The sequence below is a fragment of the Lissotriton helveticus genome, chromosome 6 (genome assembly GCF_964261635.1).
Source record: "Lissotriton helveticus chromosome 6, aLisHel1.1, whole genome shotgun sequence".
In the NCBI taxonomy this organism is placed as follows: domain Eukaryota; kingdom Metazoa; phylum Chordata; class Amphibia; order Caudata; family Salamandridae; genus Lissotriton; species Lissotriton helveticus.
Window position 1 is genome coordinate 93,082,922 of NC_136067.1, and position 15,123 is coordinate 93,098,044.

The following is a 15,123-nucleotide window of genomic DNA, read 5'->3' on the forward strand; positions in this document are numbered from 1 at the left end:
ATTAAAGGGTTGGTTGAGAATGGCACTTTGTACCTCAGGTTTGAACCCTGATATACGTAGCCAGGCGTGTCTGCGTAGTAAAACGCTGGTGTTAACTGCCCTAGAGGCAGTATCTGCTGCATCGAGTGCACATCGAATAGAGGTGTTTGTGATGTTTTTCCCCTCTTGGATAAGCTTGTTTGCTCTATCCTTGTATTTGTCAGGGAGGTGCCTCATTAATGACTCTAACTCGTCATAATGTGCCCTGTCGTATCTGGCTCATAATGCCCACATGTTTGCTGCTTGAGACGCTGTTCTTTTCCCTGATGCGACAAGTAGCTTAGACTCCTTATCTGATGGTGCAGCCTCCCCTGATGACTGTGAGTTTGCTCTTTTGCGTGCATTGGAAACTACAAGTGAGTCTAATGGTACTGGACCTTTAATATATGCTGGGTCTGAGGGGGCAGCTTTATATTTTTTCTCTATACGAGGGTTAATGACCCGAGTTCTGACTGGGTCCTTGAAGACTTCAGGAGCATGCTTAATCACTCCTTTAAGCATTGGTAAAATGGATGAGGACCTTTGTGCATTATCAAAGGTATCCATTAGGAAGTCTTCCTCTACAGGGTCTGTATGTATGTCTATCCCATGATATTGTGCAGCCCTGTGGATTAATTCATTAAACCCTATAGTGTCTTCTGGTGGGGAAGGCCTTGAGGGGTATAAGTCATCCTGAGGGACATTTGGGACATCTGGGGTGGTATAATCATCCCACGGGTCAGGGGATCCTGTAGGAGTGGCTGGAACAGGCATGTTACCCCCCATATCATCAGAGCTATCATCCCTGTTGTCATCGTCTGGTATGATAGAGGATTCCGTGGAATGCTGTGGTATGGGAGGATGTGGTGATGGTACAGGTGAAAGAGAAGGAGAAGGCAGTCTTAAGGTAGAGGTAGCCATGTCCTTCTTCTTTGAATGCGGAGTTGGAGCAGGTGTGTCCAGTAGTCGCTTTTTTGAAGCCAAAATAAAGTGTCTAGTGATTGGATCCTTAGCTAGAGTCTTTTGAGCAGGGTCTGGATAAGGTAAATCCTCTGCAGGAGGTCGATCTTTTGATGCGGAGGAAGATTTGGACACCGAAGTGGCTTGTTTTGGTTTCTTGACAATGTCTTTCACCGGGGAAGTAGGAGTCTTTTTTGGCTCCGAAGCTTTTTTCAGTTCCGAGGATTTTTTCGGTTCTGGTATGGTTTTTTGGATCCAATGGTTTTTTCGGATCCGATGGTTTTTTCGGTTCCGGTGGTTTTTTAGAATCCAAAGCGGGTTTGCTTGGTTCTGACCTGGGTTTCGGTGCTTAAGGAGTAGTGGTATGTTTCGGCGCCGATGACTTGGATGTAGGTGTAGTCGGAGCCGTTGTCTTTTTTGGTGCCGGTAGATGTGCGCCGGCACCGTGTGAAGGCTGACTCGAGCTCGAGTCGCCTGAAAGCTTAATTGGCTTCTTAGCCGGGCCCGTAGGTGGGGCAGTAGAAGCAGAGTGTCGGTGTGCACCCGAGCCTGAGGGCGAGGGTGTGACCGGGCCTTCTTTGGGTGTGTCGAGGAAGGGTCCGGGTCGACGGTCTTACTTACGACCCGTTGCGCTGGAGTGATGTCTTCGACATCGGAATCTCTGCCTCGGAGCTGCTGTCGATGTCGTGTTGTTCAGGAACGTTGGCGCCTTCTTCGAAGATGTTGTCCGGAATTGGAGCTGAAGATCTTTGAGCCATTGTTCTCCTCGCTCTTCGGTCCCAGATAGTCATTTTGGAGCGAAAAGAGGCACAAGCTGAACAGTCTTTCGCATCGTGCTCTGGAGAGAGGCAGAGGTTACACACTTCATGAAGGTCGGTGTGGGGAAACTTCGAGTCACATTGAGGACACTTTTTAAATGGCGTCCTTTCCATGAGCTGGAGTCGAGGCCTAGCTAGGCCTGAAGGCCGTCGATGATGACCGGAATCGAGATCCTCGATGTTGAAGAGTAGCGTCGACGGGAAAAGCGCTCGAAACGAAGTTTTTATAAGTTGGTGAAGATTGCGCGCCGAAGGAAATCGGTTCCAAGACTGAGCGCTGGGAACACATCCGAGCCCGGTGGTGGAAAAAAACAATCTGGGGATGGAGCCGATGCCCATGCGCAGTATCATCCAAAGGAGGAGTCACCTATCCCGTGACTTCTAAAGACTTTTCTACAACAAAACAAACTGGAAACATCCGGGCCCAACACTAGGTGGCCATCTATGCATAGTGTGTAATCTGTAGCTCATATGCCTCAAACAATGTTATTTGTCCATCAATGTCTGGGTTTGAAAGAGTTATAACATAGGCTATAATATTACATAAACCTTTGTAGCTTTTGAAACATTTGTAAAGTAACCTGTGTAACCTACAAATTCTCAATTTAACCTTGCAAATGTAGGTTTAGAGGCATAGCTCAGTCAGTGAGGTTCAAGGGGTGTGTATCTCATATTTCCCAACTAAATAAGTGGTGGGCTGCAGGGTGGAGGGAAGAGATGACCAAGATGTTAAAAGCTCTTAGTGAAATGAGGATGACAAGATATTCCAGGGATCATCCAGGGGTGGAGAAGTGTGGCTCAATGGTTAGAGCGGGAGACCCTGATGCAGAGGACTAGCCCGGGACCAGGGTTCAATTCCCGCCTCGGCGGGTCTTGGGCTCAATTTCCTCGGACCTGATAATTCTCTCCTCGGTGCCTATTCTAATCATGGGTCCCACGCTGCAACTCTGGGCAATAGCTTGCTTAATCTCCACAACAGCCCCAACAACGCTAGGATGCCTGGCTTCCCCTTGGGGGTGCCCAGGAGTGGGCACTTCACAGGGAAAAGCCAGGAAGGGTTCCACAGTGGTATGCATACAAGCGCCGAGATGCCTAATGGGTGATTCGTGTGCTATACAAGTACTACACATTTACATCAAGAATGTCATAGTTGATTGCCTTTCCAGGCTGCCCTTGAAGAATTCAATGGTTATGGAGAATATTGAAGATGAAGAAACCGTGGTCAATGAATCATCAGTGGTGACTCAAGGTGGTATTTCTGAGCAAGAGTGGGTGTTAGCTATGAAAAAAAGACAGAGTTTTGCAAGTGGTCATTCACTACGTTACTAAAAGTTGGCCAAATTCCAAGATATCAGAATCTTAATTTAGATGAGATTATTGCTCTGGAGTTGTCGTTGTCTAGGTATTATTGCGTAGATTGGATACCTCAGTGGTATCTAATGCCATTAGATCAAAGTTAGTGGAGTTGCCCATGAGGGACTTATTGGAATGTGGGCAATGAAGAGAAGAGTGAGGGATGCTATTTTGATGGCCAGGAATGGACAGGTTACTGTTCCGAGCCCTGTAAGTTCTGTTCTAGTGCCAAATAAGGCTTGGGCCAAGCTGACCCTTGACATTATGGGTCCTTTAAATGTGATTAGCCAGGACAAGTATGGAATTATAGTGAGTGATTACTTCTCCAGGTGACCTGAGGTGATGTTTGGAATAATATAACTAGGTGAGAGATGTGTTGAAGAATGTATTTTCCATGAAGGCCCACCAGATGAGATTGTCATTGACAATGGACTACAGTTTGCATCAAATGCATTTGAACTGTTTCTCAAGGATCTGGGTATTAAACATGTACCTTCCTCATAGTACCGTTCTAGAAGCTGTGGTCTTATGGATAGCTGCAACACCGAAAATATTCAGTTGTCGCTGGTTGGTGGTTTGAATTGGATGCAGGAAGTGAAGAATATATGTTTTAGGCAATAAGGACCACCGCTAATGCTGACACAATGGCAGCTACCTTTCTTTTGCCTAAGGGCAGGTTACTAGGTTCTAAAATAAATATGTTGTGGATGGGGAAGAAGTTGCCCCTGAACGTTTGTTATAAAGTGTCGGTGAACTTAGGAAAATAGCTCAAGATAGTTATGGCAGGAAGGGATTTTGTCGGGTGCATATTAAAAAACCTTTCAAGAGTGATGAAAGCAGCTCTCAGTTTTCAAAGCCTAATAGAAAAAGAGTGGTTGAGTGGTTGAGTGGTTGAGGTACATAAGTATGCAGTAAGATTGGATGGTGGAAAATGTTGAAATAAAGGAAAAATATCGTAGGTATGCGGTGGTAAGTTGTTTGAGATATCTCCCCATTTTCAATAGAGTTAGGTTGTCAAGCCTTGATTGAAAAAAAAAAAACAATTTTCAGTTGTAAAGACTTCCATTGTTCAAAAGCAGCCAACATAAACCTCGATGGGTTCTCTTCCTACCAGATTTAAGGACTATGTTTTACAGTGATGAATTTGTACTAGAGTTGTCCTTCATTATATGTTTATTTTATGTTGTACTGTATGTGATGTTCTAAGGGAGGAAAGATGTGTTGGGTTCATTGAATCGTGTGGTGTCATTTCAAGGAATACTGTGAGGTCACATAGGAATGTGAGTCTTTTGAGTGTAGGAGGCAGCGGAAGTTGATCCTTCTTCCTTGACTGTTGCTTTAGTAGAGGCTTAGAATAAATACATAAAACTTAGCTCATGGGGTGTCTGTAGCATCTTTCCAGTGAAAAAGACCGACATAGGTGACAGAGCGCTTTGCACAAGAACAGTTACAGTACAAAAGCATTTTAGGTTTTGTTAGGTTACACAGTATGGAGGACAGGCAACATAATGATAGGTGAGAGCTACAATTGGGTAGTTTGTGAAGTAATTCCATGGCCAACGAGCATGCCACAGACTGGAGGGTGATGGCATCCAGACATATAGTCTGCTCCTACGCTGGGCAATAATTGCCAATCCTGTTCAGATTAATCTGTTGAACAAGATACCAAGACCAAAGTAATCCCCGTAGGGCTTCAAGTGGAGTCGGTCCCCCATCTCATTAGCTCTGGTCTCACTCCCTAACAATAAAATATTTTGGCAATGATCTTGCTTACTTTGGTAATTCCAATAACAGTGAACAAAAAGATGTCTGACATAAAGCCATACATTATATAGCCTGCATTTTATCGCAAAGATGCCTTCAAAAATGAAACATTATATTCTTAAATAAACCTCCAGCTAAATATCATTTTGATTTTGGGCAGTGGGGTAATAGTTTCCTTAAGGAAATTGGCATGGTTATAACATACGATCAGCATTTAAACTTGGAGCCTTAAAATCTCCAGCTATCACTGTGTGCTTGTGACTATTCCTCTTTGCTGTGGGTCCGCTCATGCACTGTCTGCAAACTGTGGCTGCTCGTCTTCCCGTGCCACTACTCACTTTTTCCTAATTTTACCTGTGTTCTCACTCTCTTTGCTGTGTTTTTGATCCGGCTAAAATATACCTTGACTGAGCATCTCTTTAGTTAGTCCCTGTTTCCATTTCCTGGAAGGTACCAAGCAGACAGCCTTAATCCTGTGCTTTGTGTGAGCCTGCAGTCAGGTGCAACTAGCCACACTGTCCACCCTTCTAGCCAATACACGCATCGTGCTCCACGCGGATTAATTCCTAGACACTTTCAACAGCTTGCAAGTTAGCGTTAATTTAAAGGGTTGCCCACCAGGATAGGAACAATGACAATGGTTCACTTAGTACACAGTTATCCTCCGTATTCAGGTGTCAATGAACTTTCATTAAGTGATATCAGGTAAAGTCAATCTGTTAACCAATACAGCTCAGTCTGATTTCTCCCAGTGAGACCTCATGTCCCATTGCCTTCACATTGAAGCACTGGCTCTCCTGTCATAGCTGTTCACTGTGGACAAGCCGGTAGAAAGCAGAGTCCTCCATGTTACACAGCACTTGAGGGGACCCCATCTCCACCACCTTCCCAGCCTGCATCACCAACACCCGGTCGGAGTCCATGATCGTGTCCAACCTGCATGAAGAGAGAGAGGGAGGACAGGGGCATTAGGGAAATGAAATGAAATGAAATGAAATGAAGAAATGAAGAAAGTTCTTAATAAAGCGCACTGCGACCAAGCGGCTTCCTGGCGCTAAGGTAAAGAGCTAAAGAGTAGGTATTGCCGAAGGAGATCAGCTAGAGTACGCTATGAGAAACAAATGAGTCTTGAGAGCTTTGCGGAATTGGGAGTAGACTGGTATAGATCTGATCGCCAGAGGGAGGGTTGGGAAGAGAGCGACAGCACTGGGACTGCTCAGGTTATTCCTCATACAACGAGTTATGAAAGCTTTGGAGTGAGAGTTGAGTGTCCTGCAGATCCTCCATCCATGGCCCAATGGACCTCACTACACAGCTACTGTGACCTGCAGCTGGAGGCGCACAGAAAGAGGGCCTTACAGGTTTACCCTTTAAGCCCCCTCATCATTTAAACATACAGTGACCCTTATTTATCACTCATGTGATGCAATGCAATTTAGCACTGGATGCCTCTAAAATGGTAAGTACAATCATGCTCTCTTTTCTGTTCTGCGCACACCTGTGCAAATCATAAGTAAATGAGGGCTAGTGGAAGGGGTTCACTCTGGGAGTTGTGAACACTTGTTTTTCTTAGTCCGATTGTCCAGGGATGGGAAAGCCCATCTCGCTGTACAATAATGTTATTGACGCTTCCAGCAAGGAAGGAGTAGGAGGAGTGAGATGCTGTATGGGGCAACAGGAAACACACTTGGCACACTAACTCCTTTCTGCATATTATACAATGAGCAAAATGAAAGTGAAGACACAATATACATATTATTACAAAGCATCCACAGACAGAATGTATTAACAGTGACAGTATCCAAGTGAGTAAATAACTATGGGGTAACCCAGTATCCCTCAGAACCTGGGCGATGCTATTTTATATAAACATTGGTTCTGTTGGGTAAGAGCTGATTGCTTCAGACTTTGAAAATTAATTCTTACAGTGATTTGCCGAGTTGCAATCTCAATTACTCTATACAAAGACAAAAACAAAATGCAAATCCAAACCAACAAAAAGGGTATACACCAATTATTTTTATGAATTAAGTTGCATTCATAGGTACCCTGTTACAATATATACATTTTTAAATCCAGTACATTTCATAAAACGGCGCATCTTATCTAAGGTGATCGTGAAGATAAATGTGCAGTGATAGATCGTGCAGTAGTGATCCGGAATTAGTGACTTATATACAAATGAAAGGGAAGAGGAGTGGGATGTTGGCCAAGGCGGTATTCAATTTTAGTTATTCCTCTGTGCCACAACAGTTGGCGGGTTTCATGGAATACTCTCTGTTGGTCCAAGGGCTTGTGCCGTCGACGTTTCGACCCTAGTAACGCCCGATTCACGGGTCATAGCGGGTCTTCATCAGGACTGGGGGGTGGAAAGGGAGTGATGACGCCTGTTGGGTTAATCAATATTACATCAGGTAAGGATTTGCACCCTATGTGGGTCAAGAAGAATTGTGGTTCGTGGTACTAGACTCACCTCTGGGGACCCAGAAGGGGCGCACCCAGGCTTGACTTGTGCAGATTCTTGACGGTAGTAAACTTACAGGTAGATTCATCAAGCATTTTTGCGAGCGCAAACGGTGCCAATCGCAAAAATCGGCCGTTTGCACCCGCAAAAATGGCATTTGAGATTCATCAAAGGTTCATGAACTCGCAATTTGAAAAATCGCAAATAATTGCGATTTATCAAATTGCGATCGCATTTAAGGAATCTCAATTAGAGATTCCTTAAATGCTATTCATGAACCTTTTAAAAAGTGCGAAATCGCAATATTGGGCCGCTATTTACCGCAAAGTCTGACTACGTGGTAAATAGCGAAAACTTAGAAAAATGCACTTTAGTGCATTTTTCTAAGTTGTATGTTACACACACACACACACACATGTCCTTTGGACATATGTGTGCGCAACATCAGTCTACATTTGCATTTCAGGGGTGCTAGAGGGTGTCCTTTGGACACCCCTGGCACCCTTGAAATCGCATCCTTATTTGGGATTAGCAAATTGCTAATCGCAAATAAGAAAGCTGTAGAAATCGCAATTTTCTTTGCGATTTCTACATGAATCCCGTTTTGCGAGTCTTTAATAGCGATTCCTTAACAATCGCTATTAAGGACTCGCAAAACGGGACAATGATGAATCTGGGGGCTAGTTCCAGTGGAGATTCTAATATATGCAAAAACACAGTCAAGTTCTGCTCAATCCCTACTCGTGTGTCCTGCCGAATTCATCAGTGACAGCTAACATCACACTGTGCTTCAGTAACATATATGTGGACAAAGCTACCCTATGAATTATACATCCTCTTAAACAATGACCCTGCTTGCAACTCCACCTACATCAGACCATACACTTATGCTGCATTTTACCGTGCTCGAACTAAATCTGACAGCATCCTTCAGCAATCACAAAGAACGCCATATGACACATGGTGCACCCTTTCACACCAGAAGTGCACAACACTCAGACTGAACTTCACAGCACCAACACTGCACCCTAAAGATCTCACAGTTTACTACCGACAACACACTGTAAGATAGCCACACTGTGCCTCAAGGCATGTACACCACATACAACATCCATCATATTTAGGCTTTCCTGTTTTCAGTGTTTTCCAATGATTGCAATACCTTAAAAAACAGTGATTATCAGTGGTCACACATTTTCGTGCCATTAAAAATAACAGAAACAGGGTTTTTCTGGTGTTTATGGAACATTTTGCTTTTATTATTGCTTGCTTTCTGCACTGACAGTGCATGACATATAGAGTAAGTACATATAGTGTATATGGGTCCAAATACATTTTTAGGAATCAAATGTATTGTAGTACACCATACAATGCTTCTTCAGTGAGTCTTTGGTCATGCACCTACTCTCTTACCTTCCCATGTAAACTTTTATCTGTGAAAAGGCCATCTCAACATTGACACTTAAGACAGGCAAAGCCAAAATAGCCGGTTCACAGTTTCCTAACTCTGGCCACAGACATACCTTTCCATGCCAATACTGGTGCACCTGAAGATTGTCATTCTCTGTGACAGGTTTTGCAACATATGAAGCAGTACTTTTCAAAGTCTGAAGAAAATTTCACATTACGGAAGGGATCTAGAACTTGTCCCACATTGGGGCTTCATTGACTTCAAATGCCATGGTTGGTGAAGGGACATTTCTGTGCGCCATTGTAAGTCATTTCTCTTGCATTGTAAAATAACATTTCCTGAATTGTTCCTCAACATTTCTTTGCTTATACCAAGTGGCAGGCTTTTTAACATGGAACATTTTGCAGTGTCAAAGGGACTGAAAGTGTCACCCAGCGTACTTTCAAGGAGATGTTTCACATCTACACCTATTACACTGAATACTTGGTAGACAAGGGTGTTTTCGGACTCTAGTTTCTTGATTATGTTCACTACAACAATCATGTTTTCCTGTAAAAATCTAAAAAAATCTAAGAATGCAGTATAGTGTACTATTTCACAACACTATCAATAAGCGACTGAAGATCCTCACATGTGTTGCCTTTGGCATCATCAATAATCAAAATGTTTGTAAACGGTTGTCACATGGATAATATAGCGTTCATGGCCTCTAGGACTGAGAACCAGTGACTAAATGATACATTTGGGATGACTCTTTCTTTGATGCAATACAAAGCGAGAAATATTTGCCTTTTAGTATTTGCACATAACAAAACAATGCATTGAATGGACCACAGAGTCAAAAGCATTCTTCATTAACTAGCAAGTAGCAACAAACTCTTATAGGGAAGCACTTCAGCTCAGGTATCGATTTGGACAGGTTATCACACAGCTTTTTCAAATACGTACCTGAATCACAGCAAATACAAACAATATCACTCTAATCTTTGTTGAGCTTGGTAAGAACTTTTGGCAGCAGCATTCCAATTGACACTGCATTCCATGTGTTCCAGAAATCTGGTGTCATATTTTCACCACTACCCCCAATGCTTGGTGACAGTACTCTTTTTCTTTTCATATACCTGTCACAATACCTTGCATTGAATGTTTAAAGCCTGGGTGTTTGGCAAATCACCTACTAACAATACTGACTCGCTAGAAAAGGGGGCTTATGTAACTAAGGGTTTCACCCATCCTCTCGGTTGTATGTCAATACAATGCGGTGTTTACACCGCGCTACCATTACAACACTGGTTTTACAATGCAAGTCGAAAGCACGACTTGCGCTGTAGGGTGCTGGACTTAGGAATAGTAAGATTTACTATTCCAACACCAGCCTACGTACAGTAGGGAAGGTGTTGGAATAGTAAATCTACTATTCCTTAGCCTAGAGCGCCCTCCAGCGCAAGTCGTGGTAACGACTTGCGTTGTAAAACCAGCGTTGTAATGGTTAGTGCGGTGTAAACACCGCATCGGGATGGATGTTCCCCCATCCTCTCTGTCTGTCGGTAAATGTGATGGCACATATTGGAAAAGATTCTTATAAAAACAGCCATTTTACCTATGAAAGAATCAAACGTAGCCATAAGACCTAAAACATGCCTCTAAACCCTTCATCTTTAGACCAAAGACAACACAATTGAAAAAAGCAAAAGAAAGAAAAAACAATATTTTTGTGACATCCCTAAACAACAAAACTCAAGCAAAAAAATGTTGGCCCAGTCTTTCTTGCTGCCACTTTGTATAAACAAGTTACACTGTGTTGGTCCCTTCTGGAAGAAATGAAGTAGACTCTTTCACTCTTCTTTTCCTTTCTTTGAATGGCATTTAGTTTGTGGCTGAAAGGTGTTTTTTCAGTGTTTATATATTTACACTGTTGAGTGCTATTTTCTTTTCAGTTGGGCTTCATCAGTTATTATTGGTTTAAACCTAAAACAGGATAGCCTAATCATATTGTACCTCACTGCACCCACAATGCATTCCACAGAACCCACACTGTACTGTATAGCACTAAAACTGCACTCCACAATACACAACCATACACCATAACCACACTGCACCTCATCGCACTCCCGGCATCCAACAGCACTCGGAACAGTACATTTTACTCTGGTGGATGGCCTGCTACTATGAATTTGCACCTAACTTCCTCTTGTTGTGCATTACTTTATCGCAGAAGTGATGAGTACACTGCAAACATTATTCCATTTTCAGTATGGTATATATGAATTCACAACTATAGTGTCTAACAAGTTAGAAATTATGGAACCTATCTGGCTCCAGATGGACTAAGTAGAACTGTGACATAAGTGTTAGAGTGGAATGTAATAAAGGCTGTTTTAGAAATGTGGGTTCGCAATCACACACAGATGAATAAAGACGTGTAATACTAAGCTCTATCTGTGGCATAGTCCGTTGTGGGTACCTAGGCTGGGGAGGATGCTACAACTTGCGATGAGATAGGCAATAACTAGCCCAAGGATCAATAGTGTTCTCCCAGAGAGTTTACTGTGGTCCACACAAATTGCTCGTGGTGCCTTGTGTGTTGCAGTCGAAGTGCGGAACCAACGCTTAATGCAAGTGGAGTCAAAGCAACTCCAGCCGCCATAAAGAAGTTAAAAATGACAAAAGCTTTGTAAATAAATCTTCGTATCGATGAACAAGAACCTGATGGTCAGACCATATGTAAAGGCACCACACTGCTATGCTAGATACAGTCATATGTAGCCCAGAGCGTGAAAGCTAAAGGCACATACTACCAGGTTTTCAAAGAGCAGCAATTGATAATCACAAAGTGCAAGATAACTTTACAATTAGAAAGTGGCGAAGATAAAGAGCGCACAAAGAGACGCCTAAGGATTAAACAATTATTTACTCACCAGAACCTGAGTAAAGTTAACCGGTACGACCTCTACGCCAGGTGCTGCAACTCAGATCAAGCACAGGGGTATGCGACCATCACTACAGTTTCCGAATATCTTCGGAATAGTGAAATGTTTCAGCTGACAGTAAAGGAAGTTACGCTTCCAGTTATCGTTAAAGATGGTCCCGAGGCCAGCATGTTGCAAGGCCTCACAGCTGTGTCACATAAACCAAACTACAAAGCTCAACATGCAGTGCCAGTAAGTTCCACACTGGTCTACAACTCTGCCCCTTTCCTGAAACCACTACCACAATTCGATACCGCAAAAAGCTAAACATTAGCAATAGATAGAGACATTTGATGATTTCATTGATGCACTTGAATTGACTGATAACAAAAAGATTATCGAAAATCTTGCTGGTGACAATGTAAAAGGAGTCATAAAGAGACTGCTGCGAACTGATGAAGAAGTCACATGTCGTCAGATTAACGAAGTGTTGAATCTCAAGTTCAATTCAATGCCAAAAGCTGATAACAAAAGATACATCTTAAAACAGGTACTCCGGAAGGTTGGTGAAACCATTGGTGAATTTGTGGAGGGACTCAACACACTCATCAGACATTGTAAGTTCAAATAATTTAATGAAGAAGAAGCAATGCTTCTGAGGGTTATTGGTGGATGCTTGTCAGATTCATTAAATGAATGCTCAGAGAAACTCTTAGTTTGGAGTGAGTGTTAATCACTGCCAGAGCTGAAGAGTGTGCCAATAGGCAAGCTGCTGACATGAAAGCCAGAGGTGCCAAGAATGAATCAGTCATAAGTTTGGCAAGTAAGCCGAAGCCAAAGACTGAAGGATACAAGGAGATGTGGGCATTAAAAGAAGTTTTGTGTTAGATGTGGATTTTTGTTGCCGCATGAAGGGTAGATGTCCCGCTCTTGGACAGATCTGTGACGGCTGTGGAAAGGAGAACCATTTTGTTACAGTTTGCAAAACCAAGAGAAAGGCAAGTGTGTCATGGCGTGAAAACAAAATGGCCACTGAAACGATCCAGAAGCAACGTTCGACACGCACCTACAAGGCCAAGCGGTAATATCAGTTAACACAAATAAAAACTGAATGATATAAATCATCATCCAAATCATCGTCAAGCAGTTCTTCTGTATCAATATCAGGTGAGAGTGAAGAAAATGATTGTGACATGTCGATGTTTACCTCAGAAAAGAATGAGCACGTTGGACTGGCAGCTTGTAAAGCAAAAATGTCAGTCTATAGGTTCAGTACTATAGAACGCACCTATCCATATTTACATGCAGACTTTTATAAGCAGAATCATTACACAAACGACCAAACTTCCAGACCACAAAAAGTACAAACGTTTTTAGACACATCAGATTCTGATAATGAAGGTCCGATGCATACATATGATTCCACCAACACATATAATTCATTCAATCCAATCAATAATCAGAAGTCTTTTTAAGGCCCACGCGGGCCGAGACGAGGCATACAAAGGGTCAGGTTTCAACCCCAAATGTCACACAGGGGCAATTATCAGACACAACAATACCAACCAGACCATCAATATTTATTGGAAACCCGAACTGCCAACACTGGAAGCAGGGAATGTAATTCCTATCTTCAATCTATCATCACATGAACAGAATATTCATGACACGAATCTTCTCTCCAAAGGTCTATCATACGTACCACACACATCAGCCAACAAATTTGAACTTTTCAAAGACATACACTCCTTTTTCCGCAAAATCAGACTTAAGAAATTCTTTGAATTAAATGAAACTGATACCAATTATCCTAATGTTCACACCAGCTTATCATTGCCGTCTACCTTTACCCCAACCCTCGAACAAGTAGGAACAGAAGTCGCCACTTTTGAAAATATAGTCATCAAACAATTGGAACAACGTCTTAAATTTATCCCTAAGCCAATATACAACCTCAACAAAAATGAATTCTCAGTTATGACCAACCTTAAAGCCAACAAATCACTCACTATAAAGTGCTGTGATAAAGGCGGCGGGATCATTGTTCTAAATACAATTGATTACCAAACCAAAATGTTACACATGTTAGAAGACCAGAATTTTTATTCTAAAATCACTACCAATCCTATATCAAAAATCCAGAAAAGAATTCTCCATCTAACTGAATCGGCACTAAAAGAAGGATTTATTTCCATTAAAGAATATGAATATCTTAACCACTCCGCAAGTAAACCTGCTTGTATATACGGGGTACCAAAGATTCATAAAAACATAAATAACCCCCCGTATAGACCCATAGTCTCCATCATAGGCACTGTCACTGAACCTCTGTCCAAATTTATAGATAATCTTTTGACACCATACATTCCCCTAACTAAATCATACATTCAAGACACTAGGGAAATCATTAAAAAAGTTGAACATCTACCCTTTAATCACGATCAAGAAGTACTTGTCACCTTGGACATCGAGTCGCTTTATAGCAACACTAGCAGCCCGTCCCGACGTTGTCTGGGTATGAATTGCTGCCAGCCAGTAGTATATTGTTTTGTAGGATTTCGTTAAGATAGCATTTCTTATCTGTGACAGGCCTGTGAAACGCTCCGATTCACAGTGCACTGCTGATGCACTTAAGAGTGCGCGTTCAGTAGTGTGTGAACTCGAGTGTCCCTACTTTATTTTTCCTTGCAATATTATATAGCGCAAACTCGATAACATGGCATGATCACAATTTACATTACAGAAGAACACATTTATTTGTGGTAGGCACGGGGAGACAAAGCGATTTGCCTGGAATCACAGGGGGCTTCATTTATGAGGCTGTGCGTCACGTTTACGCTGCTGGTGCGTCACTTTTTGTGACGCACCAGTGGCGTAAAAAATGCGCCTTGTTACGCCATATTTACAAAGTGACGCATCTAGGTAGATGCGTCACTTTGTAAACGCCTGCACCACATTATACCTGCGCCAGGTATAATGTATGCAAGGGGTGCGTTTTGACGCAACAAAAGGTCATGGAAACGACGCAGTGAAATCTATAAGATTTCACTGCACCATTTCTTGGCCGCTAATGCATCAAAATCTTACGCCTGCTTCATGGCAGGCGCAAGACTGATGCAGGTACTAACAACATGGGACTTGCCCATGTGAAAGCACACATTGCTGGAGTTGCGTCACTTTTGTGACACACTCCAGCAATGCGTCACATTTGCGCCTACAGATACGTCAGAAATACTGACGTATCTGTAACTCCTTGCGACATGATGTGTCATATTATAAATATGACGCATCAATCATGACGCAAGGAGTGGGCAATGAAAAGTGACGCATCTCTGTTTTCATGCAGTGATGCGTCACTTTTCATAAATGAGGCCCAGGATGTTGAGCTGATGCCGAGATTCAAACGTAGCTCCCCAGCTCTAAAGT

At 42.6% G+C, this 15,123-nt stretch overlaps 1 protein-coding gene across 1 annotated transcript in view; it reads right to left on the bottom strand.

Annotated features, from left to right (window-relative positions):
- Nucleotides 1-5,487: 5,487 nt before the first annotated feature.
- Nucleotides 5,488-15,123, bottom strand: part of LOC144762273 (ATP-binding cassette sub-family C member 10-like) — a 993,059-nt gene continuing 983,423 nt past the window's right edge. Inside the window, exon 22 of the mRNA XM_078647415.1 lies at nt 5,488-5,849. Within this exon, the coding sequence (XP_078503541.1) occupies nt 5,714-5,849 (136 nt within the window). The 3' untranslated portion in view covers nt 5,488-5,713. The remainder of the gene's footprint in view (nt 5,850-15,123) is intronic.